Genomic DNA, 25,934 nt, shown 5'->3' on the forward strand with positions numbered 1-25,934 from the left:
CTTAACTAGCACCCAAAAAAAAGGTATGAATATTTTTTTGTCATGAATCTAGTATAACTGGATTGGGCATGAGTGGTGGGGATAACTGACAGAACGGGATAGTCTTATGTATCTTTCAGTAGGAGTAGCAGCGAAAGCGCTATTATTGTTTATCCTTGTAACAGTCTCACATCTTGTTTTATTCCCCACCGTAAATTGACCACCGTGATTGGTCGAATTCATTTGTTGCCCACCATAATGCGACGCTATGATTGGTCGAATTTATATGTTTTGTCCCTCACGGAGGCACGCGTAGACCACTTCTATAGGATGCTACCTTCTATGTTTTTTGTTCTTATTTACTGACATGGGGATTTGATTATATACTTGGTCAACCAGATCTTGACACTAGAAAAAGGCGGCAAATTTGAAAAATGTAGGCGCGAAGAGATATCGTCCCATAGATTTTTTTTATTTCGCGCGTTTTTTTACTGACAAGATTTGGTTGACCAGCTATAGATGGTAGAATGTTGATATAGCTGGTCAACGAAATCTTGTCAGTAAAAAAAGGCGCGAAAGTCAAATTTTCTATGGGACGATATCCCTTCGCGCCTACATTTTTCAAATTTGCCGCCTTTTTCTACTGTCAAGATCTGGTTGACCAAGTATACATATTTGATAGTTCAAATAAAAAAGAAGCTGATTTGACTAGGAGGAAAGTACCCAGTAGACTTTATAAGTTTTTTTTTATTAAAAGGTAACCGGCAAAAGATTGGCGGGAAATTCGCATTCCTCGATTTTTTTCTTTCAGATACGTTACATGTTGAAGAAGTTGCAGAACTTTAATTGATCCTTAAAAACAATATCATATCATTATAATTTTGTCTGTTTATTGAAAAAAGTCACGAAATGGAGAACGCTAAATTACCAATTGATAATGCTAATGAACCGACTGAAGGAGCTCATCAACCAGTGGTAAGGAATATTTATTATATTTCCAAGATCAAAAATTGAATACACATAAATAAAAATTCTTGTAATAAAACGTTTCGTGGTTTTAGTTATCTGCAATAGCTATTGTCATCGCTGTCAATTTTGTCAACTTAAATTGGGTAAGGGGTAAGGTAAACTACCACACGTTTGCTATAAAAATCGTATCATACCCACATTAGTTTTATTCCTTGTTGTTGTTGTAGTGCATTAGCGGTAGCACCATGAGTTCCCAAGAGGAGGCAAACAAACCGAAAAAGCGGCATGCAACATTTGCAGATAACACGATTACTGAAAAAGAGCTTTCTCAAACTAGCAGGTAATCATTGAGTTATTATTACTTTATACAGAGAATAAGCCATAACGAACAATTAAATGGTCGTAATCGCAATCTGCACCGCGCGACTAAAACGTCGTAAGCGCCGTGAAATTCATGGCGCTCACGCTTTTAGGTCGCGAGATTTACGCTGCGCTTCCATCAGTACCGTCTTTACCATAAGGGCACACGGGACCCGTGCCCAGGGCCCCCATCGTCAGGGGCCCCCCGCGACAGATAGTAACAGTATATTTGATTACTCATATAAATAATAAATAGAAGATCATAGTTGGAAAATGTTAGTTTAATTAGCTTTCTTTACTTTCCAAAAGGGCCCCAAATTCTTATGTGCTCAGTGCCCCGGCATAGTTTAACCTTTTGGACGCCAATGACCGATTAATCGGTCACAGACCACAGAGCAACATCGACCTACGTGCATATACATAAAGTTCAACTTCAGTTTTGACACTTCAATGATGTGGCGTCTGAGTGACAGCTTTTGTGATTGACACACACACTGGCTTCCATAGTTTGTTATCGGCCGGCAACAACTCATGGCGTACTGGTTCTCTGTGCCGGTTCTATGACGCAATATGTTGGGTATTAAGCCCTTGCTACACGGTCGCCGACAAGCCTTCTAACCGTCTGTCCTTGGTCTGACCTTGGTCAGTTTTGGTCAAATTTTGTTGGAAACAACTGTCTATACGGTCCGTCCAGACCAAGGCCACGCGGTCTGAGGGGCTTGTCGGCGACCGTGTAGCAAGGGCTTTACTTACAGCTCCTACAAAGAAGCTCTAAGTCAGCCAGCGCCAGGGATCTCCCACCACCAGCGTCTGGCGTGGTTGCAGAGGCGACGCGGCCCCGGTTTATGGGTACGTAGTAAATTAAAGTGTGTTTTTCAAACTTTTTCATGACGCGACCCCCTTAGTACGAACTAAATGTTTTGCTTATGCATATAATATATCCTAGGTTCATACGCTTATGTATTGTGTCAAGGATGGCAGAGGCTTCGCGACACACAGGGGGTCGTGACCCACAGTTTGAAAAACACTGTTTAATAAAATAATTAAACTAAGTCGAATATGTGCTTAACATAACATACACAATGATTGACATTACTTATATCAAAATATTTTTTGACAATTATTAAAATTTATTAATAATTTACTCATATGAACTTATGAATTTGTTAGGGCCTATTCATTTATTACGTAAGACACAACTTTTTGCGCATAAAGTAAAAATAAATTCGTGTAAACGAAATCATTTCAGATAAACGCTTTATCATTATCACCGATTGTGTATTAGAAATTCATCTTTTATTTACCAAGACGATTCTAATGAAAACAAACTCAATAGGGTAGGGTATCTATTAGGTAAGTATTTTATTATAGGGTTCCTGGTTTGTATTCCAGGTTTCTGCTCAATCAGCCATAAGTGATATGCCTATATTAAAACAGTTTTGAAGACAGCTTACATACGAATATTGCAAATACACATGCATAATAGCTCATAAAAACTAAAATTAGATAGAATATTGCCAATGCCAACATTGTCGCATTCGCAACTTTGACTGTTAGGTACCTACGTACATAAAATACTTTGATCCGTAGTCAACCATTACCGAATACAGAATAATATAAAATAAAAAAATATTTTTACAATTAACTTAGACAATAATCACAAGAAACATTTTCTGGACAGGTACAATGCGACGCGTGTAACTCCTGGCGTCATCTGCCACATGTTGTTGACTCCCATCAGCTGCCGCCTAAGTGGTATTGCTCTATGAATCCAGGTCAGTCAGAGTATTAAAAGATATAAGATAAAAAGTCGTATTATTATACCTACATATTAAGGAGTCTGATGCGAGATTAGGTATTGTAACAAGTTAACCTCGGTTAGGTCATACGAGCTTAACTTAAGCTCGGTTAGGTCATGCAGGCTTAACTTAAGCTCGGTTAGGTCATGCGAAGTTAACTTGTGGTCGCGAAACGTTATATCTACCCTACTACAAATAGTTTTACCACGGCTTGGCTTGAGGTCTACTTACACGCAACCAGGGACCAGTCTAATCAAATAGAGGCATCTGGGTAACGCAAGTTTTGAAGTTCCTCTCTCCTCGTATGTCCTATCGCCTACCCGGCGCTAAGTTCGGTAGCGTTATCATTACATAAGCATGCTATTAAAAGCTTTTATTAATAATACAACCTAAATCCGGATTTAAAATTGCTTCATTTGTATGAGACGCTATGAGTAAAATTTATAGAATTTAATCAGTTTACTTCGAAGTTACTTATAATGTATATAGGCTTGTAAGATATATAACTATTTTTAGTTTAAAAATCAATCAATCACTTTATTCACAATAAAACATATGTACTTAAATACATGCAAATACAATTATATGGTGCACAATAAAATCAACAAAAAATATAATAAACAATCACAACAATAATAATGCATTACAGATTAGAATGAGAACTTTCGCAACTTTCAGATAAATCTTTAGCAGACTGCTCGGCCCCGGAAACTCCCCTGCGTATATCCGACGAGGAAGATCTGATTCATAGCGAGTACTCGGCCGGCTCGCTGGTGTGGGCGCGGCTGCCCGGCTGGCCGTGGTGGCCCGCCATGGTCGACGACGAACCTGATACTGAGCAATTCTACTGGCTTGACGGCTTCTCTGATATACCGGTAATGTTGTGTGTAGACCTGATCCACAGGAGTACTCGGCCGGCCCGCTGGTGTGGGCGCGGCTGCCCGGCTGGCCGTGGTGGCCCGCCATGGTCGACGACGAACCTGATACTGAGCAATTCTACTGGCTTGACGGCTTCTCTGATATACCGGTAATGTTGTGTGTAGACCTGATCCACAGGAGTACTCGGCCGGCTCGCTGGTGTGGGCGCGGCTGCCCGGCTGGCCGTGGTGGCCCGCCATGGTCGACGACGAACCTGATACTGAGCAATTCTACTGGCTTGACGGCTTCTCTGATATACCGGTAATGTTGTGTGTAGACCTGATCCACAGGAGTACTCGGCCGGCTCGCTGGTGTGGGCGCGGCTGCCCGGCTGGCCGTGGTGGCCCGCCATGGTCGACGACGAACCTGATACTGAGCAATTCTACTGGCTTGACGGCTTCTCTGATATACCGGTAATGTTGTGTGTAGACCTGATCCACAGGAGTACTCGGCCGGCTCGCTGGTGTGGGCGCGGCTGCCCGGCTGGCCGTGGTGGCCCGCCATGGTCGACGACGAACCTGATACTGAGCAATTCTACTGGCTTGACGGCTTCTCTGATATACCGGTAATGTTGTGTGTAGACCTGATCCACAGGAGTACTCGGCCGGCTCGCTGGTGTGGGCGCGGCTGCCCGGCTGGCCGTGGTGGCCCGCCATGGTCGACGACGAACCTGATACTGAGCAATTCTACTGGCTTGACGGCTTCTCTGATATACCGGTAATGTTGTGTGTAGACCTGATCCACAGGAGTACTCGGCCGGCTCGCTGGTGTGGGCGCGGCTGCCCGGCTGGCCGTGGTGGCCCGCCATGGTCGACGACGAACCTGACACCGAGCAATTCTACTGGCTTGACGGCTTCTCCGATATACCGGTAATGTTGTGTGTAGACCTGATCCACAGGAGTACTCGGCCGGCTCGCTGGTGTGGGCGCGGCTGCCCGGCTGGCCGTGGTGGCCCGCCATGGTCGACGACGAACCTGATACTGAGCAATTCTACTGGCTTGACGGCTTCTCTGATATACCGGTAATGTTGTGTGTAGACCTAATCCACAGGAGTATTCAGCCGGCTCGCTGGTGTGGGCGCGGCTGCCCGGCTGGCCGTGGTGGCCCGCCATGGTCGACGACGAACCTGATACTGAGCAATTCTACTGGCTTGACGGCTTCTCAGATATACCGGTAATGTTGTGTGTAGACCTAATCCACAGGAGTATTCAGCCGGCTCGCTGGTGTGGGCGCGGCTGCCCGGCTGGCCGTGGTGGCCCGCCATGGTCGACGACGAACCTGATACTGAGAAATTCTAATGACTTGACGGCTTCTCTGATATACTGGTAATGTTGTGTGTAGATCTGATCCACAGGAGTACTCAGCCGGCTCGCTGGTGTGGGCGCGGCTGCCCGGCTGGCCGTGGTGGCCCGCCATGGTCGACGACGAACCTGATACTGAGCAATTCTACTGGCTTGACGGCTTCTCAGATATACCGGTAATGTTGTGTGTAGACCTGATAACAGAAACTACTTAGTTCGCTGATACTTTTATGAGTGCGAGCTGCCCAGTTGATTTTGGTGACACCAAGCATTTTTATTAGTTGAGTAATGGCCAAAAAAACTGATGTGGGGCTGTCCATAAATTACGTCATCTGTTTTTGACGATTTTTGATCCCCCCCCTTCCCCCCCCCCCCTAAAATCATCCAAAAATCATAATCACAAAGTTACATTATTTGTTATACATATTATACGTGTACGAGTGTAAGTTTAATACCATTTGTATTTTATTCAGACACATTACAACGTCGTGTTCTTCGACGAGAAGGGCGCCACACGGGCTTGGATATCTCCAGAAAATTTGGAGCCTTACACTCAAAATAAAAAGAGGTTCCGACGTTCTTCAAACGCCAAGCAATACAAGAAGCGACTAGAACGATCTATACAGAAGGCTGACAAAGCTGAACAACTTCCTGTGGCCGACCGTTTGGCCAAATTCAGCTTCATAAATTCATACAAAGGACCAATAGTCAGTCCGAAGAAAGTTACCAAGACAGAGCTAGAGATGTTCCAGAAGAAGTTGAAACGAAAATTTAATGTTGACTTTCCTATTGAAGCTACTTCGGACTCAGAAGACGAGGAATCTATTCAAGCGCTTAGGGAAATAAACAAAAAGAAAAATGTTATCCTGATTGGAACACCCAGAAGTAAAAAGGCTAAACAAGATAATACTTCTAATAAAGATAATGATAATGCAGTCATGAAAGCTGTTTTAGAAAAGCAAAGTAATGAGAATCTTAAGCATAATGAGGAAGGTAATACAAATGGGGAAGACAGCGGACTAAAGCCTCCGACACAACAAGATATTGAAAAGAAACCCAAAAAGAAAATTGACTTTAAAACTCCTATAAAAGGATCGGATGTTGTGAAAAATACCGCCAATATCAGTTTTACAAGTGCAGCAACGACTAGTTCTCATGAGCAATCGTTTAAGATACCAGATTCTATGGCCACTGAAATTGGAAGCACACCGACATTAAACTTGGGATCGCTGATTAATGGCTTTGATAATGGTGAGAAACATAAGTACATTATTGTTGGTAAATCGTAAATGTGATCAGACACGTAAAACAGAGTATGGTTTTGGTGTTTTGATGAGTTACTTATTGATATTATAGGTATTAGTATTAATGGTATCGTCTTGGGTCGTCCCATTCGTTTTTCATCAAGTTCTTAAATTAGTCCTATTCTGCTTTCGTCACGCATTCTACATTGAAAGCCACCGACGATTGTGACGAATGTAGAATGAGTGACGAAAGCAGAATAGGACTAATTTAAGAACTTGACGAAAAACGAATGGGACGACCCAAGACGATACCGTATTAATTATAGGCGGTTCCTGGCACTGCGGGGCTACCAAAATGCATCGCAGCCATAATGAGTTTTTTTTTTTTTCAAAGATATATTTCCTAATATGTGCGCTAGTTTTGGTAGTCTTTGTAGACAATAGTTGCCTAAAAATAAAGATTTTTCATATTTTTTTCAGATTCTTCAAAAACGTACGTACCTGAAGATGAATCTGATCCTGGGGTTATTACACAGGATTTCCAGATTCGCGTGGATACTCCAAGCAGTGACGATTTTGAGTTTTAGTACTACCTACTGTTTTTCAAGGAATTTCTTCTATGTAATATTATCGATTTATTATTGCTTGATTATTGTTCAAAAACCATATCTTGCTCTATGCAGATTGATCTTTAAACATATTTTTTATCATTAACTTGTACAAAGTTAAACTTCAAGAATAACTAATAGTTGGAAAACTATATCATTCTTAAATGAAATGTCGCCCTTTAATATTTAAGTAGCAGTAGAAAAACAAATAGTGGATAAGTTTAGACTGTAGAAGCAATGTAGATACATTCGCCATCAGATACAAGGTGTTCACAATATCTGAATCTGAACACGCACTCTATAACGCCCTGACAATAGAGGTGTGTTCAGATATATGTGAGCGCCTTAGCCTCTCTGATATACCTGATGGCGATTGTACCCACCCAACATTGACTAAGTACGCCCATAACCCATAACATTACGTAATTTGTGAGTGACCCCTAGTTGCATTTGCCTTGACCGATCTTATGGCTCCTCTACACGATGGGCCATCGCCGGCCACTCCAAGGGACGCATTTATGCGTTAGAGGGAGCAAGTGATATTGCTATCTCATTCTACCGCATGGCTGCGTCCCTTGGAGTGGCCGGCGCTGGCCCATCGTGTAGAGGAGCCATAATAGTGCTAATTATTATTTTATTTTGTGTACCTAAACTAAACATGGATAATTTTGTACAATTCGCTATTATTATTATTTGTTTATTTTTTCCGTTGTGGATGATGAATTGATGAAACACAGTAATATTTAATACTTAATAAATATCTGATGATATGATGCACGTTAAGTATTGTATAGGTATAGATATTTAAACACATTATTTAGTAATTTAAGATACTTTTGAAATATATTAAAGTTTGTTATTAATTCAGCATAAAATTATTTTAATTAAAGATGCTCAGGGTTAGCTCTTATCCTAGGGCAGTGGTTCCTAACCTGGGGGTAAAACTGGTACTTTACGGGGGTAATAAGCTAACCTAATTTAACAATACAACAAACGTACACGTTTTATTTTTTATTACCATTGGGAGGAGGGGTAAAATCATGTTCCCTAGTTAGTCATAGGGGTGACCGGACTGAAAAGGTTAGGAACCACTGTCCTAGGGGATTAATGGCTTACCGCGAAAGATAGAGAGGCAGGTTCTTAAATAAATTTCGTTTTTCGCGGTAGAGCCTCTGCCCCATTGCATCTCTGAGGGCCTACCGCGAATGCTGAAATTCGCAAATTTCTGACATCTTTCTCATTTACTCCAATAAAGGCTTATAAATAATTAGAGTGATAGATATAGTTGCTCGAAATTAATGAACTTCGATTTTCGCGGTTATAGCCCTGGCCTTCAGCCGCGAACGTGAGTGCGGGGTCGAGTTCTCAGATCTGTGAAATCGATTCACACCCGTACATTAAGTCCCACTCACGCTTGACTGCTAATTTCTAATAGGTTTATTTGGCTAAGTAATGACTAAATAACCTAGCAGTCTAGCACTTACGCCGATGCTAAGACGTTCCTGTACCGACCTGTTCCACATCCGCATTAAATCCGCATCGATTTTATGCGGATGTTGAAAATAATGCGGAAGTTCCGCGGTTGCGGATGCGAATGGGGATATTCGCAACATCCCTGCCCTGCTTGTACCTAGCCGTTTAAGCCCCCCATTCACACTACTGCCTTGTAGTCCGCCTCGTTGGGTAGGATTGTGTGTGGGGGTTTCGGACTACGAGCTGTCCTACCGTTTAGCCGTTTGTAGACGGCTCGTAGTCCGCAACCCCCATACACAATCCTACCCAACGAGGCGGACTACAAGGTAGGAGTGTGAATGGGGGGCTTTAGACTCTCGCGCGAGCCACGAGACGAGCCGCGAGCCGCGCCACGAGACGCGAGTCCACCGCTTACACTCGCGTTCGGCTTGTCATTCGGTTATAAACCTTATGCCGTGCCGTTAGTGTTTAAATTATATTAGCTCGACGAGCTTGCGAGCCACGAGACGAGCCGCGAGCCCACCGCTTACACTCGCGTCTCGTGGCGCGGCTCGTCTCGTGGCTCGCGCGAGAGTTTAAACTGGCTATCAGTAGAATAAAGTTGAGTCCAAACGAGACAATTTTTCGCCAATCTGATGAAATTGTCTGATCGAATCAGGCTGTGCGGACGCAAGCGCCAATTTGTTTCCCCGGTCAAATCAGCAGGTGCGGACACAAAAATGCTGATTTTCGAAGTTAGTATCTATGGAATGCAAATTGGTGATTAAATTGTGTACGTGTGGACGCTAGATGAGATTGGCGCGGCGCCTATTATTTGCCTGATCAAATCGGTCGATTTGCCCAGTCCGTCTGGACACAGCTTAAGGGGGCAAACCAAAGAGTAGTATAATATATAAATTATACTTGGTCAACAAGATCTTGACAGTAGAAAAAGGCGGCAAATTGGAAAAATGTAGGCGCGAAGGGATATCGTCCCATAGAAAATTTGAATTTCGCTACTTTTTTTACTGACAAGATTTGGTTTATTTTTTATTTATTTTTTATTTTAGTTATTTTTTCTACTCCAGCACTTAAATGTGTCAATTAAATGACTGATAGTGATATCTAAAGCAATGTCATTTGAATGATTTGTCTATAGGCTCATAAGATGACTGCTAGCAGTCATCTTATGAGTATAATACAACTGCTTTATTTTTTTTAAAGATACAAGTTCCGATCATCTTGATTGAAAGAGGTATGTTTTCATTTACAATAATAACTCTTTTTTTTTTTAATAATAACTCAATTTTTTTTAAATAATAACTTTTTTTTTAATAATAACTTTTTTTTTTTTTTTTTTTTTTTGCTGCAGCTGTCATAGAAAAAGTAATGTATGCAACAGCTCATAATTGGTTCTTAAAATTCTCGGGTCTTTTTTTACAAAACTCGACTACGTCTCGTTTTGTAACTTCGACCCTTGAATTTTAAGAACCCTTATTATATCACTGTTGCATAAACTACTATATTACACAAAAGTTACAACTTTTTTGTTAAGGACAAAGCTCCACAAAACTACATTTGTTTGACTGTGGAGTCGCATTATTCTATACTTAAATAAATTTATGTTATAAGTAATAGGCTTACATTGGGAGTTATAATACTAGGTAATGTCATGAACTCGGAATAATAAACCAACAGGAACCGCCATTAACAGGCGTTCCCCTCTGCCAAAAGTCGGCGGCCGCCGGTCAAGGAGGTTATATAAAACTAGTTGCCATACGTCATACGCCATTCAGCAAACGTCAGTCTAAGTGGAATGTTAGGAGCAGAAAATGCCGAATTGTAGCGTTTTCTCCTGTAAAAACCGATCGGACACATCTAGCGTACTGAAAGAACACGTTTCTTTTCATATGTAAGTACTATTATATGTAAATATTATCAAATAGTGCACTAATTTAGCAAAAAACTAAAAAACATTGTCAGTCTGAAAGTGATACCACTTCATGGTACTAGATCTAATTTAGGGTAATATATAAAGAAGACTTTCTAAATATTCATTAGGTATACCTAACTTCTAATTTGCGTTGCTTATTATTATATAATTTATATAACACATTATTTTTCTATAACACCTTATTTTTATATCAACATAATCCATTCAAAGAAATAAATAGTATAAATCATAAGTAACGTGATATTACCGATCTGGTCATTGTGCTAGTTTCCGTCTGTTGATTGTAATAAGGTTGATTTTGGATCTTGCTGTTTTTTCGAAATAATACAAATGAGTGTTGCTTGTTCTACGATTTATTGAAGACTGAGGTGTGTTTAGGAAAGTACTTATTAAATACGATATGCATGTGTGCGTGGGCCATATACACATATACGATTTTTAGACAGCTTTAACATACCGCCCACCAAAAGGATATTATCCTTTTTTAAATCAAATAATCATGCAAAATTAATAACAAAATTAAAATACAACTCATCATTACATTCATTACGCGTAATCATTCTTAACCAGGTTTGCATAAACATCAAAATTGGAAAGAAATTTACAATTTATAATAATAATAAAAATAAATATGTTCTTTAATAGAACAAATATCATTTTTTAGACGTTATAAACAAGTATAACATTAATTAATTAATTAACTATTCTGAAACATCGACTGGGAAGAAACAAAGTTTACTGATAGAACGTTTAACAATATTTTCACCGCTCTTGACACTGTACACTCGCGTTAGGCCGTCGTTTCCAGGATGTTTGTCAACAATGCGTCCTAATAACCACTTTCCAGGAGGTAAGTTTTCGTTTTTTATTAATACGATTTGGCCAATATCAAATTCCGGTTCCTTTTTTGTCCATTTCGTTCTTTGTTGAAGTGTTGATAAATAATTTTGTTGCCACGTGTGCCAAAAATCGTTTAACATTTTTTGCAGGTGTTGCCAACGAGACAAAACGTTCGTGTTAGTATCTTTGAAGGTTGGTGATGGTATAGTTATCGGTGCCTCTCCAATTAAAAAGTGTCCTGGGGTTAAAGGATCCGCGTTTTCATCATCGTCTATGGGAACGTAAGGCCGTGAGTTAAGGCACGATTCGACCTGGCAGATCAGAGTTGAAAATTCCTCAAAGGTAAGATGAGAATTAAGGATTCTTTTTAAATGGAACTTCATGGACTTTACTCCACTTTCCCACAATCCACCAAAATTGGGACTGTATACTGGTACAAAATGCCACTGGGTTCCATCTTGTGCCAGCTTTGTAGCTATATCTTCATCAAAGTCCAACTTTGCTTCTTCAAATGCATCTGCCAAGGCTTTATTTGCTCCTATGAAGTTCCTCCCCTGGTCACTCCAGAGATGTGCACACCTGCCTCTTCGTGCAACAAAACGTCTGAAGGCCCCGATGAAGGCTTCCGACGTTAAATCTCCGACAAGCTCCAAGTGTATGGCTTTAGTAACCATACACACGAATATAGCTATGTATGATTTCATGGTTCTTATTCCTCTCCCTTTTGACATAAGTGTCTGATATGGACCAGCGAAATCGACGCCACTATTCAGAAATGGTCGCGCTGGGGTAACACGTTCCTTAGGTAGATCTCCCATTAACTGCTTCTTGGCAGTGGCGTTTTGTCTTGCACATATCAGGCATTTGTGGATGTATGATCTGACCTTTTGTTTCAATTTGAGGATCCAGTATTTACCTTTTAGGTAACACATCATCAACTGTTGTCCGCCATGAAGGGTTCTTTGATGAGCATCAGCCACAAGTAAAAAGGTAAGTCGGTTCTTACTGTCCAGAATAATAGGATTCTTGCTATCTTTGCTCAGATTTGCGTGTTTAAGACGACCGCCCACCCTGAGTATATTAACTTCATCCAGGTAAGGATTCAATGATTTCAATTTACTGTCACATCTTACATTTTTGTTATTTTGTAGTCTGGTTATGTCATCATCAAATGCTTGTTGTTGTACCAATTTAATGCAAGTCATCAATGAATTTTGTAACTCTTCTGTTGTGAATGTAGGGTTCGGGGTAATTTTCTTGTAATTTAAAAAGCGTTTGCAGTACGTAATTGTGTTAACAAGTTCTTGTAAATCATCAAAATCGTCAAACTGACTTATAATTGAATGATTATCTTCCTCTTGTACCTTCAAGCTGGTGTGAAAGGTTCGTTTCATTTCCAAGTCTGTCGTGGCGTCTGATTTATTAAATGGAATGTCATGTGTTTTTAGCCATTCTGGCCCGTTCCACCATAAATGATGTGAGATGAGTTCTGGTAGCGGGGAACCACGTGACGCAATATCCGCAGGGTTCGATTGGGATGTTACATGATACCATTTGTCGCCAATATCATCGAGAATGGACACCACGCGATTCCTGACGAAGGTTTGCCACCGGTTAGGGTCTCCTTTTAACCACGACAAAACTATTGTTGAGTCAGTCCATGCGAACACTTGGCTTTCAGGGATTCTCATGGCTTCTCTAATTTGTTTAAGCAGCTTTGCCAGCAGCGCAGCGCCACACAGTTCTAATCGAGGCAAAGATACTGGCTTCACTGGACTTACACGGACTTTAGCAGCTATGATATTCGTCTTGATTTCACCTTCTTCAGTTTCTACTCTCAAATAAGCGACAGCTGCATAAGCCTTTGTAGACGCATCAGAAAATCCATGTATCGTAGTTTTATCTAGTCTTAGTTTAGTTGTGTGCAGCCATCTTGGTATATTGACGTCCCTTAAGTTTTCAAAATTGTGTCTTATGTTTAACCATTCTTCTTTTATTTCAGGTTCTACTTCATCATCCCAACTCGATCGGTGCAGCCAAAGTTTCTGGATAAGCATCTTGGCTTGAATTATGCTTGGTGCCAGCCATCCCAAAGGATCGAACAGTTTTTGCGTTTCTGCTAGTATGTTTCTCTTTGTAATAGTTATCGGTTGCTGGGGTAGTTCAAGTTTGTACGGAAAACTGTCTTCACCCATGTTCCAAGTGATACCCAGTGCACGTACAGTTCCGTCTAGGTTGATATTCATGTTTACATTACAGTTTCTCTCATCCGGTGGGAATTGCTTTAAAAAGCTGGTGCTATTAGACGACCATTTCTGCAAATCAAATCCTCCGTTTTTCAGAATATTTGCAATATTTTTGGCTACATCTACAGCGTCTTCTGTGTTATCTTGGCCCGACATGAGGTCATCCATGTAGAAATCTTCTTTAATCGTTTTTGCAGCTACTGGATGGTGTTTTCCTTCGTCGTCTGCGACCCTTTGTAACGTTTTCACAGCTAAGTATGGCGCAGATGCTGTACCAAACGTGACACGAAGCAGGCGGTATTCTTTAATAGGGTCTGCTGCACATTTGCGCCAAAGAATACGCTGCAGATCTGCATCTTGTTTTGTAACCAAAATTTGACGATACATTTTCTGTATGTCTGCAACGAAGCAGATTTTCTTCATACGCCATCTCATGATTATGTTCCTTAAATCTTCTTGAAGCTGTGGACCCACCAGTAGCTCTTCATTGAGTGAAATATTGTTTATGCCTTTAGATGAAGCATCAAACACAGCTCTCACTTTAGATGTGTCCTTGTCGTTCCTAATCACAGCATGATGTGGGAGATATACTGATGGGGCTTCTATTTCAGTGTCTGGAACTTCTTCCATGTGCTTCAATGTTGAATACTCTTCTATGACTTTGGTGTATTCCTTTTTGAATTTTTCGTCCTTTTCGAATTTTCGTTCTAGTTGTTTGAATCTTCTCAGTGCTATGTCTTTTGTTTCTCCTTCTGTTGACATTATTTTCTCTGTTCTTGTGGGAAGTTTCACTACATATCTTCCTTCTTTTGTTCTGGTAGTTGTATTTGCATAAATAGATTCACAAAGTTTCTCATCTGCTGTAAGTTCTGGTTTTTTTGCTGAATCCAGTTCCCACATGTTTTTTACCAGAAGGTCTAAGTCGAGTTTCTGATGCATGACAACAATATTTTTTGAAGAATTGCCTTCAGCGTCTCCGAATACAATCCATCCAAGGCTTGTATTTTGTGTACATGGTGAGCCTGGAGGACCTTTGATTAAGCCATTAATTAAAATTTTTGCATAGACCTTAACGCCTAGAAGCATGTCTACTCGACCTGGTTGATGGTAGTTCGGGTCTGCCAGATCGAGTCCATTAAGGTGCTGCCAAGCGTGGTGAGTCTTGGTGTGTGCTTTTGATGGGAGTTCAGCGGTTACTCGAGTAGATAAGACAAATGCATTGATGTTTAGGTTGAAATCAGTGTCAAATCTTGACTGAAGCTCACACTGTACCATACTGTTCACTGAGGTCTTAGTTGATTCGAGTCCCGTGGCTGAACCCCTGACAGGTGTCTTGTGTAGTTTCATCATTTGCACGGCTCGCTCCGTGATGAAGTTCGCTTCGGAACCCTGATCAATCAAAGCCCGCAGTGTGAGCACTTGCCCCTTCTCACCCTTTACTAGGACAAGCGCTGTAGCTAATAAAGCATCTGAATTTTGAGCAATGAAGTGCGTTGCTACAGTGATATCATCTTCTACTTCTTTTGGTACGTCATCATCCTTATTTTCTTCCATCTGACTAAGATGTGCCTTTATAGTTTCGTTCTTTGTATGGTGTAGTAGAGAGTGATGACGTCTATGACAGATTTGGCAGGATGTTGGTAAACGACACTTGAACACGGAGTGGCCGCTGAGTAGGCAGTTATAACATAAATTGTTTGTTTTCACGTAGTCAGTTCTTTCAGTTACGTCCATATTGGCAAAATCCTTACAGTGACTCAGCGTGTGATTATCATTACACTTGATGCACGTTCTACTTGAAGTCGCCGGTGGTGTTGTATTCAAGCTACTTTGTTCATTAGAAGGAGCTGGCGAAGTCAAATGAAAGGTTTTCTGCGTAGCCGGTCGAGAAACTGAAGGAGCGGCCGAAGTAGTCTGGTGAATAAATTCCAAAGTACGGAATTTGGTTTCAAGAAAAGTCCTCAATTCAGACCACTTAGGTAAGTCATCCGGTGTACTCTTAAAGGAATATTCTTCCCAGTCCTTGTGAGTCTCTGTGTCAAGTTTCAACACAATCAAATGCACTATCATAGGATCCCAGGATTCAACTGATACCTTAAGGTTGCTTAGACTGTTCAAACACTCCGTAGTTGTGTCTAAAAGTGATTTGATTTGGTTAGAAGTTTGCGAGTATATCTTTTTCTGCGAAAATAATCTTTTCATAATAGCATTAACAATTATTCTTTTGTTTCCGTAACGATTCTTTAAAGTCTTCCAAGCTTCTTCGTAATTAGCGTCTGTTACTTGTATGTTCTTAAGTAAAGCTTGTGCTTCGCCACTGACACTATTTTTCAAAAAATGGAACTTCACGACGTCGCTTAACGAGCTGTTGTTGTGTATAAGTGACTCAAATATGTCTTGAAACGTTGGCCAATCTTCATAACTGCCGCTGAAAACTGGTGGCTGTACGCGAGGTAACTTCACTTTATCTCCAGTTATAGCACTGTCAGTGGCAGTACTGGCAGTATGATTGCATTTACCACTCGAAAATGATGATAACATGTCTTTTATATCGCCACTTAAGCAGAAGTACAAGTCTTCATAAATGTAGTAATCTTCATTAACCAAATAAGGTATATCCATTCGCTTGTCCGTCGGTGTACACTTAAGAAGGTCTTGATGCGCACTTTGAAATATACTCCAGTAATGTTCTATGCTTTTTAATCGCGACTCGAGATACCCCTTTGTAAGTCGTGCTTTAGGACATTTCTTGAGATTTGTTTGAGTTTTTTGTAATATAGTTGCCGTATCTTGTAACACACTTATTAATTGTTCCATATTTGACATTTTGTTTCACCAAATTTCACGTAAATATCCTTATATAAACGGCGAAAAAGTTCAATCTTAATGTTAATTAGTTGCACTCAAATGTTTCGTGTCTATTCACTTTATAACTTGCTATTTAATTGCAAAGTAAATGCAAAGATCAAAGTATTGCAAAGTAAATGCAAAGATCACAAAATGTTCACTATGAAAAAACAGTCCGCCGGCCGCCTTATCGCTCTGGAATGCAGTCCTTTTGTTCTCGTTCGCCGGCGAACTCGCAGACTTCTTCGTTGCTATCCGGTTCGGTATGGACCATATGTTGATTGTAATAAGGTTGATTTTGGATCTTGCTGTTTTTTCGAAATAATACAAATGAGTGTTGCTTGTTCTACGATTTATTGAAGACTGAGGTGTGTTTAGGAAAGTACTTATTAAATACGATATGCATGTGTGCGTGGGCCATATACACATATACGATTTTTAGACAGCTTTAACACCGTCCATGCTCTAGTCTCTAGTTTTCGTCCACATGACAAAATAAATAAAAAATAGCAAATTAAATATCAAATATGTTATTTGCTAATCAGCACATAACATATTTGATATTTAATTTGCTACTTGCCAAATACATTTTTTATGTAGATAGATACTCGTATATTGTCTCGACATTAAGGATTGCTTTAAGTCCAAATTTTTGCAGCAATGTAGATTTATATTCAATTTCTTCAAGTGGACGAAAACTAACGCACCTACCCTACTACTGTTTGAAAATTCATTTTTCTCTTAGTTTCTATCGTATATTTTTTATTTTACATGTCCAATATTTGTATTGTATATATAAATAGGCACTTTTAATTTATTACTCTGGTATCACTCTACCATAGTTAGCGATGGGACACCATAAAAACCAATATCGATAAAATCTATATGAACATTATAAATATATTGTTATTTTGATTTATTTTTTATAGATTTCCAAAAGATGCAATAAATTTTAAACATAAGTAGTTTTCAGCTTACCAAGCCATCGAAAACCTAAAAATATTGCAATATCAGTCACGTTTTAAAGTTCTAAGAACTGCATAAGTAAGTTTGTAATTCCATATAAATATATGCTATTACAAAGTTACTGTTGCAGTTCCTACAAATAGTAGGTAAAGTAAAGGTACACTACGATGATAACCGACTTGGTTTCACATTTAGCATTACATCTCAAAACTTTTTTGTAGTAGAAGCGTTGCGAGACTTGCACCTTTTTAGGGTTCCGTACCAAAAGGGTAAAAACGGGACCCTATTACTAAGACTCCGCTGTCCGTCCGTCCGTCCGTCCGTCTGTCACCAGGCTGTATCTCACGAACCGTGATAGCTAGACAGTTGAAATTTTCACAGATGATGTATTTCTGTTGTCGCTATAACAACAAATACTAAAAGCAGAATAAAATAAAGATTTAAGTGGGGCTCCCATACAACAAACGTGATTTTTGACCGAAGTTAAGCAACGTCGGGCGGGGTCAGTACTTGGATGGGTGACCGTTTTTTTGCTTGTTTTGCTCTATTTTTTGTTGACGGTGCAGAACCCTCCGTGCGCGAGTCCGACTCGCACTTGGCCGGTTTTCACATGTAATGTTTTTGATGGTTCTAATTGACTAAAGCAGACAGTTAAAATTCAGTCAATAAAATATCGACAATATTATCGACAAGTCCCTCGCACTTTTACGTTTACTTAAAACTGACATCATCTCGTTCACGGACAGGGTTGTCTGTGTTTGTTCTTGTATTTGTGTGAATATAATTTATGCTAGTGTTTGATAATTTTCTCGTGTGCGTGTGTAGCGACGCATGCAAAAAATGCATTAGTGTTTACATTATTTGTGTGCGTTCCTCGCCCCCCGCGCCGAAAACGGCAGAATTTTTCACATAGAAATTAGTGCGTGTCACCACTCCATATTGGATTATTCCTCCGAGGTCATGAATACTCTATAGGGCAGCTGTACTTGGTCAAGCAGAACCTGTCAGTAGAAAGACGCGGCAAATTTGAAAAATGAAGACGCGAAGGTATGTCGTCCCATAGAAAATTTGAATTTCGCGCCTTTTTTTACTGACAAGATTTGCTTGACCAGCTATATAAACGTAGTGATTATATTCTCTTTGGGCTCGATCTCCCATGAAAAATTTGAATGCCTTTTCCTACAGCCTTGGTACTGTGAAATACCGTAATGTATCGAATATCGTAGGCAATTTGTTACAAGGTAAGGGGATCCCTTAAATTGACTCGTCTATAAGGCCTTTAAATTAAAAAAATATCACCCGTGAAATATCCCAATCTATAATGTCTTTGGATATTTTTTTTTTATTCGGAAAAGTCAGACGGAAAAAGTATTGTAAAATTGAACTAACTTTTCTTTATTACCGGGTTTTTTATAGAGCTTTCACAATAAAAGTCGGTAAATAGTGGTTCGATAAATACCAGCTATTTAATTAGTACGAACATACCGGTGTCCATTAAATAATGGCGACACTATATTTTGCCAAAAGTTTGGTTAGCCCAGGTAAGATAGCGTCAATAATTCTTTAAATTTACCATTTCAGTAGCTTATATCATGAATTTAATGATCTTAGGACTTAAATAATGCTTCTTGCGCAATACTTGTAATGTTAATTTATTTAAAACAACATTTATATCCTATATCGGAGTAATGGTTAAGGTTGTGATTATTATGTAAAAGATCAATCAACCCGAGTGTTCTTTAAGGCATAACACTATTATAATATATAAGTATCTTAATTAGTGACTATTTGTTATTTTTGTCATTGTTTTTGGACTGATTGTGAGGCTAGATAATTTTTAGGTTAGGATTATTGATTTTATTTTTAACTGCACTTCTCTGAAATCTGTATACATTTTCAGCATTGAAGGTAGTTCTAAAACAAGGGCAATGTTCTCATCTCAGAAATACAGGATTTACCGGCCTTAGCCCTCTGAGTATTGTATTACGAAGAAACTATGCAGAGAAGCAGGTCTTCGAGAGAACCAAACCTCATTGTAATGTTGGCACAATTGGACATGTTGACCATGGAAAAACTACCTTAACAGCTGCCATCACCAAAGGTATGTTCATTTCATAAGTACAAGATATAAAGGTGAACATTATAGGTTCTTTTAGCTGACACACACAGATGCATTATAATTTGTACAACAGGACTTAATCGCGTAGTTAAGATTGACCTCGGACGTTCTTCTTCGACACCACGGGGACGACGCTGCTCTTGAAACTTCGGAAGTAAATCTTAAAACTTAAATACGCTATTAATCGCGTCCAATAACATTGTACAATTTTATAATATGTAAAAATCGTGAAAGTTTAAATAAGTGGTGACACAGATGAAAATCAAGAATGCATCAAGAAATGTTTCTTATGTTACAGTATTAGCCGATCTCAATTTGGCCCAAAAGAAAGGTTACTCCGACATTGACAATGCTCCAGAGGAGAAAGCCCGAGGTATTACTATCAATGTTGCCCATGTGGAGTATCAGACTGAGAACAGGCATTACGGCCACACAGACTGCCCTGGGCATGCTGACTACATTAAGGTTTGTGTGTGTTTAAGCCATTTTTATTTAAATAGTAGATCCTACAGGAGCATAATCACTCTTGACAACAAGTCTCATATAAAAAAAACCGGCCAAGTGCGAGTCGGACTTGCGTTCCAAGGGTTCCGTACATTAAGTCCGACTCACGCTTGACTGCACATTTCTAATAGGTTTTCCTGACATCTATAGGTAAAGAACTACTTTGTGTATTTTTTTCAAAATTTTAGACCCAGTAGTTTCGGAGATAAGAGGGGGAATGGTCATTTTTTGCCTATTTTCTTGAATAACTGCTAAACTATTGATCCTAAAATTATAAAAAAAATATATTTGAGATTCTTACAAAGAGCTCTTTCATTTTTGATATGTAACACAATATAGTTTAACTTTATTGTTAAATTTTCTCATTTACCCCCCAAAAATGGCCTCCATATCTAAAATTCATTTATTTACGTTACATGTCCATCTTTGGGTCACAAACTTACATAATTATGTGTGCCAAATTTCAACTTAATTGGTCCAGTAGTTTCGGAGAAAATAGGCTGTGACAGATGGACGGACAGACAGACGAGTGATCCTATTAGGGTGCCGTTTTTCCTTTTGAGGTACGGAACCCTAAAAACTATAAATGAGTTATATAATGGTTGCAGCTTTTTCAAAGATTGTCTAAACCAAAAATGTTGTTACATATCTTGTTATTTTTATTAATTTTTCTTTACATAGCTTAGAAAACACCTTTATAAAGAATTGTTGAACATGTGGCAGTATATTTTTAGTTGTACTTTCTTTAAAAGTGATATTTTCTCTAATTTAATGTGACTTTTGATCTGGTAGGAAAAAATGTCATAAAGTTCTTTCTCTTGCATTATCATAAATACTTTGTTTGGCAGTAACACAAAAGAAAGTTTGAAAATTGAATGGAAATATTCAGGAAATCTTTTTAGGGTTCCATATTTTCCTGTTGGGATTGAAAGAGCTGGTGATTCAGAGTAGAAATAACATGAAATTACACAGCTGAAATAACTATCTTTCTTTGAGAAATCTCGTAAAAAATGTACGAAACTCATATAAAGTTATTTTTATCTAATTCAGGGACTTTCATATTGCTAAAATCCAAATCAAATTTTCAAAAACAAAAAAAAATCGTCAAACCTATCTTTTTCAGAACATGATCACAGGCACAGCCCAAATGGACGGCGCCATCCTAGTAGTGGCCGCCACCGATGGCGTTATGCCTCAAACACGCGAGCACTTGCTATTAGCCAAGCAGATCGGCATCCAGCACGTAGTTGTGTTCATCAATAAAGTGGACGCGGCTGATCAGGAGATGGTTGAGCTGGTCGAAATGGAGATTAGGGAGCTGATGACCGAAATGGGATATGATGGTGATAAGATTCCGGTTATTAAAGGTTGGTATTTTCTTAGGGCCACCCCACATCTAGCGTCTTTCGAGCGTCGGCGTCTACAACTCTATGGCCGAACGTCGACGCGACGTCGACGCAACGTCGACGCGACGTCGACGCAACGTCGACGCAACGTCATTTTCCATAGCGCTGACCAGACGCCGACGCTCGAAAGACGCTAGATGTGGGGTGGCCCTTAGGCTCAGATTAATAGTACGCTCTTTTCCTACAAATTCTGTACAAATAATTGACTATTCTGTGTCCAACAACTAGGTGATTCTTAAATTGTGTCCAAAAAAAATTTTTTTTCATAAACGTTTTTATTTTTCACATATTATTACATGTATCAAAAGTACATACAAAAAGCAATTTTTTGATTCATATGGTCAAGCTTAATACCCTCAGGAAGGTAAATAAAATGAGTACATAAACACGGTTGTGACAAAGTGTCCCTCGGCTTCGCACTTGTAATTTTTTTTTACATGTTTCTAAACCTCTTAGGACAATACATTTAGGTTGACCTAAAACTAGAGGTAAATTGCTTTGATATAGAGTTTACTTATTTTCAAAAAATGCATAAGAATAAGAATCACCCAACTATTTTAAATGACTTATCAATAATTAACCTGGCACTCCGAAACATGTCGCGCGATTGACTTAAAACAAGTGAGTCTAAACCGTAAAATTATTCAATACCTGGCACTAGTCTAAATTAACCACGTGAAATAGACGATTAGTACTTAGTGCATAATTATTTTCCATCGTATCTTCACGGAAACATATGAACGTGTCTTGCTATTTCAGTCAGTCTCGGTACAAAAAGTACTGAGGTTGACTGAAGTGGCATGATAAATATGAACGTTTCAGGGAAAATACAATGGAAAACAATTATGACTACATCTGTAGCCGTTATTCATTCCTAACATTGACCTGGAAATGTCACAGCTTGCCAAGTGAGCCTAGCTTGCCCTTTTAATTGCCATTAATTTACCTAATCACGATATATTACTGTAAAACTCCAAAACAAAACAACAGCTGCTAGTGTATCAAATAAAATAATAATAAATAATAATAATAAAACGCATCTTCTTCATACAACCAGCAAATAAAAGCTCTCAAACTGTAGTTTCCTAAGTAGCCTATCTATATCAACCTCTCTAATTTCAGGATCAGCCCTCTGCGCCCTCGATGGCAAAAGCCCCGAAATCGGCGCCGAAGCCATCACAAGTCTGCTGAAAGAAGTGGATTCCTTCATCCCCACACCCGTCCGAGAGTTGGACAAGCCGTTCCTCTTGCCTGTTGAGTCCGTGCACACGATTCCTGGACGAGGCACTGTTGTTACTGGACGTCTGCATAGAGGTAAGACTCCCAAGAGGTTTCTGCTGCGGTCATTATAACAAAGTTCCCCCTCACCATAGAGAAAAAAATACATAGAGTGCTCACTCCATACATCAGTTTTAGTACCAAAAAGACTATTAGCATCTAGCATCGAGTAGCGGAACTATCAGTACTGCTACTTGACAATAGATGTAGCACCGACCGGAAAGTCTTATGCTGTTGAGATAAGACTTTCCGGTCGGTGCTACATCTATTGTCAAGTAGCAGTACTGATAGTTCCGCTACTCGATGCTAGATGTAGACACTGAAATTAATAGTCTGAACTGATGTATGGAGTGAGCACTCTTGTCTTACTATATTTCTCTATGCCCTCACATTATTATGTCGTTTTACTAAACACTCAGGTACACATTAACTAATCCTAGCTACATGTCTCAGTATCAGTAATCTAGTCGCAATACAGTCAGCAGCAATAGTTGCTAACCCCGCGGGCGAGGTGTTCAAAATGATCTTGACGCGACTTTATTGTTAACAGAATAAGAGCGCATCAAGGTAATTTTGAACACCTCCCGCTTAGCAACTTCTGCTGCCGACTGTACAACCTAAACCCATGTACATTATTATTTTCAGGAGTATTGAAGAAGGGTACCGAATGCGAAATCGTTGGCCACGGTAAAGTAATGAAATCCACTGTAACTGGCGTCGAAATGTTCCACAAAACCCTAGACGAAGCTCAGGCCGGTGACCAACTCGGTGCCTTAGTGCGTTCAATCAAGAGGGAGCAAATCAAACGCGGTATGGTCATGGCTAAACCCGGAACAGTGAAAGCCCACGACAATATCGAAGCGGCGGTATACATCCTCAGCAAGGACGAGGGTGGCCGGTCGAAACCATTCACCTCGTTCATTCAGTTGCAAATGTTCTCTATGACTTGGGATTGCGCGGCGCAAGTTACCATTCCTAATAAGGAGATGGTTATGCCTGGTGAAGATGCGACGTAAGTATACAATACAAATAAGCTAGCGACACACTTAGCCCACGTACGCAACATGTGCAATGCATTATGAAATCTGATCCTTGAAATTTGTATGTATAGAAACATACTTGTCATACGCAGCGCAACGCATGACAAGTATGTTTCTAAGCATACAAATTTCAGGGTTCAGATTGTCATAATGCATTGCATACGTGGGATAAGTGTCCCTGCATGCTCTTTAAATATTGCTCACCTCATTCGAAGTAAATAATACAAAAACAAAAGAGCTACACAAGAAGTGGTAAACAACAGGCAGTTTTATCGCAAAAAATTTTATTTTATTCCAGATAACCTTTAGATAGTGGGAGTAGTTTACTTATTTTATTAAAAAGATAAATCTGTTGGCAGTTGTAAAAGAGCTGTAATGTCCAAAACGTCTACATCTTTTCTGTGGGTCCAAAGAAATGACAGCATGGAGTATGCTTTTAGACTATTAAATATAAAGTTAAACTTTCTGAATTTCCACTTTCGACCTAAAAAAATCCTACTAAGGTACACACAAGACGTACATAACAGCAAAATAATGAAGAAAGTTGCTTAATAAAGTGCATTCAGATCTGGCTAATGCCGCTGCCGCGCCATTCGGGATCCATTTGCGGGGATTCGCTTTCAGGTTTATTACTGTCTCAACATTTATTGATGGCTACAAGAGTAGTATAGGTGAACCAGGATCTATTGAGGGTGCGCCATGTTGCGGAATTTCACTGGAACTAATTTTTTCATACTACACTGAATTGTCACCCTATACATGAGAATAACAGCGCCCTCTTGACAATTATCATATATTACTGGTCAGGCTATAACACTAATTAATTTTAAATTTTCAGCCTACAATTGCGCCTGGTGAAGCCCATGGTATGCGAAAACGGACAGCGCTTCACTCTTCGTTTAGGCGACATGACTCTCGGCACCGGTGTCATCACAAAGATCAACAAGAACATGTCCGAAGACGACCGACTCAAGCTGATGGAGGGAAAGAAAGCCAGGGAAAAGGCCGCTGCCAAGAAGTAATCAGCGATATTATAAGTTATAGTAGTTGTTAAAATTATATGCTATGCATTTAAAAGTGTAAATGTAGTCAATAAACATTCAATATGGCTATTCATTTTTTTTCTACATCAACTTCTGACCTATTTTTAAACGAAGATGTATCCACTCAGTGTGTGGATTACACTGTGTAGGGAAAGAAGGCCAGGGAAAAGGCCGCTGCCAAGAAGTAATCAGCGATATTATAAGTTATAGTAGTTGTTAAAATTATATGCTATGCATTTAAAAGTGTAAAAATGTAGTCAATAAACATTCAATATGGCTATTCATTTTTTTTCTACATCAACTTTTGACCTATTTTTAACCCTTTGACCGCCGTTGGCATGTATACAAGACAACGATATAACGATACACTGGCGCCGCTGTCTTGTATACAAGACAAAAATTCAACCGCTCGGTAAATGTGGAAAAAATATCAATTATATATTTTTTTACACTCATGTTAATGTTTTAGTTCCTTGTTTAAAAAAAAATTGCATTTATTGCAGCTATAGAAATCCATTCTTTTATAATAAAGCTCTCAAAAAAATTGGTCCAGATTTCAACGTTTTTCTTGTTCCTCGTCGCCGTTGTCTTGTATACAAGACAGCTAGGGATGGGAATGTTAACTCGATATGAGAATATTCAAAATAAATATCAAATCGCAAATCTGGTTTTATTTAAGCATTTGAACACTTGTTAAATGCCAATTGGTGGTAACTAGTAACTAGAATACGTAAAACGAGACGAGAGAGACAGGCATTAACTATATAGTTCAGGCCGTTCAGGGAGCTTCTTCAGCTGTTGATAGTAGAGTCAGACAAGTAAATCTGTCCTTGTGGTTTATTTGCAGAACAAAAGATTCATTTTAAGATGATAGCGTAGTGGGGAGTGATACCCTGCAGTGACCGCTTCGCACAAGAATGGTACAGGCGGACGCTAGGACTATATAGTCAGTGTCGCCTAACTATGAGAATGTTATATATTTGAAATTGACGAAAAATTGTCATGGTAGGGAGGATGTAATACGGGAACTGAGAAGCTCATCTAAGGAACATGTCGAATGT

At 39.5% G+C, this 25,934-nt stretch overlaps 3 protein-coding genes across 3 annotated transcripts; 2 read left to right on the plus strand and 1 right to left on the minus strand.

Annotated features, from left to right (window-relative positions):
* The first annotated feature begins 888 nt into the window (after nt 1-888).
* On the plus strand, nt 889-7,326 carry LOC134648723 (zinc finger CW-type PWWP domain protein 1-like). Its single transcript, XM_063503229.1, has 7 exons — nt 889-954; nt 1,176-1,288; nt 2,064-2,157; nt 2,990-3,083; nt 3,786-3,982; nt 5,800-6,577; nt 7,051-7,326. The coding sequence occupies exons 1-7, from the start codon at nt 889-891 to the stop codon at nt 7,155-7,157; spliced, it is 1,449 nt and encodes a 482-aa protein (XP_063359299.1). The 3' UTR covers nt 7,158-7,326.
* A 3,959-nt stretch (nt 7,327-11,285) lies between these two features.
* Nucleotides 11,286-16,941, minus strand: LOC134649131 (uncharacterized). The gene is made up of 2 exons (XM_063503846.1): nt 12,431-16,941; nt 11,286-11,302 (listed from the first exon to the last, which is right to left on the minus strand). The coding sequence occupies exons 1-2, from the start codon at nt 16,494-16,496 to the stop codon at nt 11,286-11,288; spliced, it is 4,083 nt and encodes a 1,360-aa protein (XP_063359916.1). The 5' UTR covers nt 16,497-16,941.
* Nucleotides 16,942-18,812: 1,871 nt separating this feature from the next.
* On the plus strand, nt 18,813-24,946 carry LOC134648724 (elongation factor Tu). The gene is made up of 7 exons (XM_063503230.1): nt 18,813-19,024; nt 19,384-19,584; nt 19,901-20,067; nt 21,230-21,473; nt 22,635-22,826; nt 23,436-23,802; nt 24,669-24,946. Exons 1-7 carry the CDS (start codon nt 18,985-18,987, stop codon nt 24,850-24,852), a joined length of 1,395 nt encoding a protein of 464 aa, XP_063359300.1. The 5' UTR covers nt 18,813-18,984; the 3' UTR covers nt 24,853-24,946.
* The last annotated feature ends 988 nt before the right edge of the window (nt 24,947-25,934 follow it).

The sequence above is a fragment of the Cydia amplana genome, chromosome 6 (assembly GCF_948474715.1).
Source record: "Cydia amplana chromosome 6, ilCydAmpl1.1, whole genome shotgun sequence".
NCBI lineage: Eukaryota > Metazoa > Arthropoda > Insecta > Lepidoptera > Tortricidae > Cydia > Cydia amplana.

Coding starts and splice junctions, on each gene's coding strand:
- LOC134648723 (XM_063503229.1), top strand. CDS start 889: ATGGAGAACGCTAAATTACCAATTGATAATGCTAATGAACCGACTGAA. Junction 3,084..3,785: donor GTATTGCTCTATGAATCCAG/GTCAGTCAGAGT, acceptor CGCAACTTTCAG/ATAAATCTTTAGCAGACTGC. Junction 6,578..7,050: donor GATTAATGGCTTTGATAATG/GTGAGAAACATA, acceptor TATTTTTTTCAG/ATTCTTCAAAAACGTACGTA.
- LOC134649131 (XM_063503846.1), bottom strand. CDS start 16,496: ATGTCAAATATGGAACAATTAATAAGTGTGTTACAAGATACGGCAACT.
- LOC134648724 (XM_063503230.1), top strand. CDS start 18,985: ATGGCGACACTATATTTTGCCAAAAGTTTGGTTAGCCCAG. Junction 19,025..19,383: donor CAAAAGTTTGGTTAGCCCAG/GTAAGATAGCGT, acceptor ATACATTTTCAG/CATTGAAGGTAGTTCTAAAA. Junction 21,474..22,634: donor TAAGATTCCGGTTATTAAAG/GTTGGTATTTTC, acceptor CTCTAATTTCAG/GATCAGCCCTCTGCGCCCTC.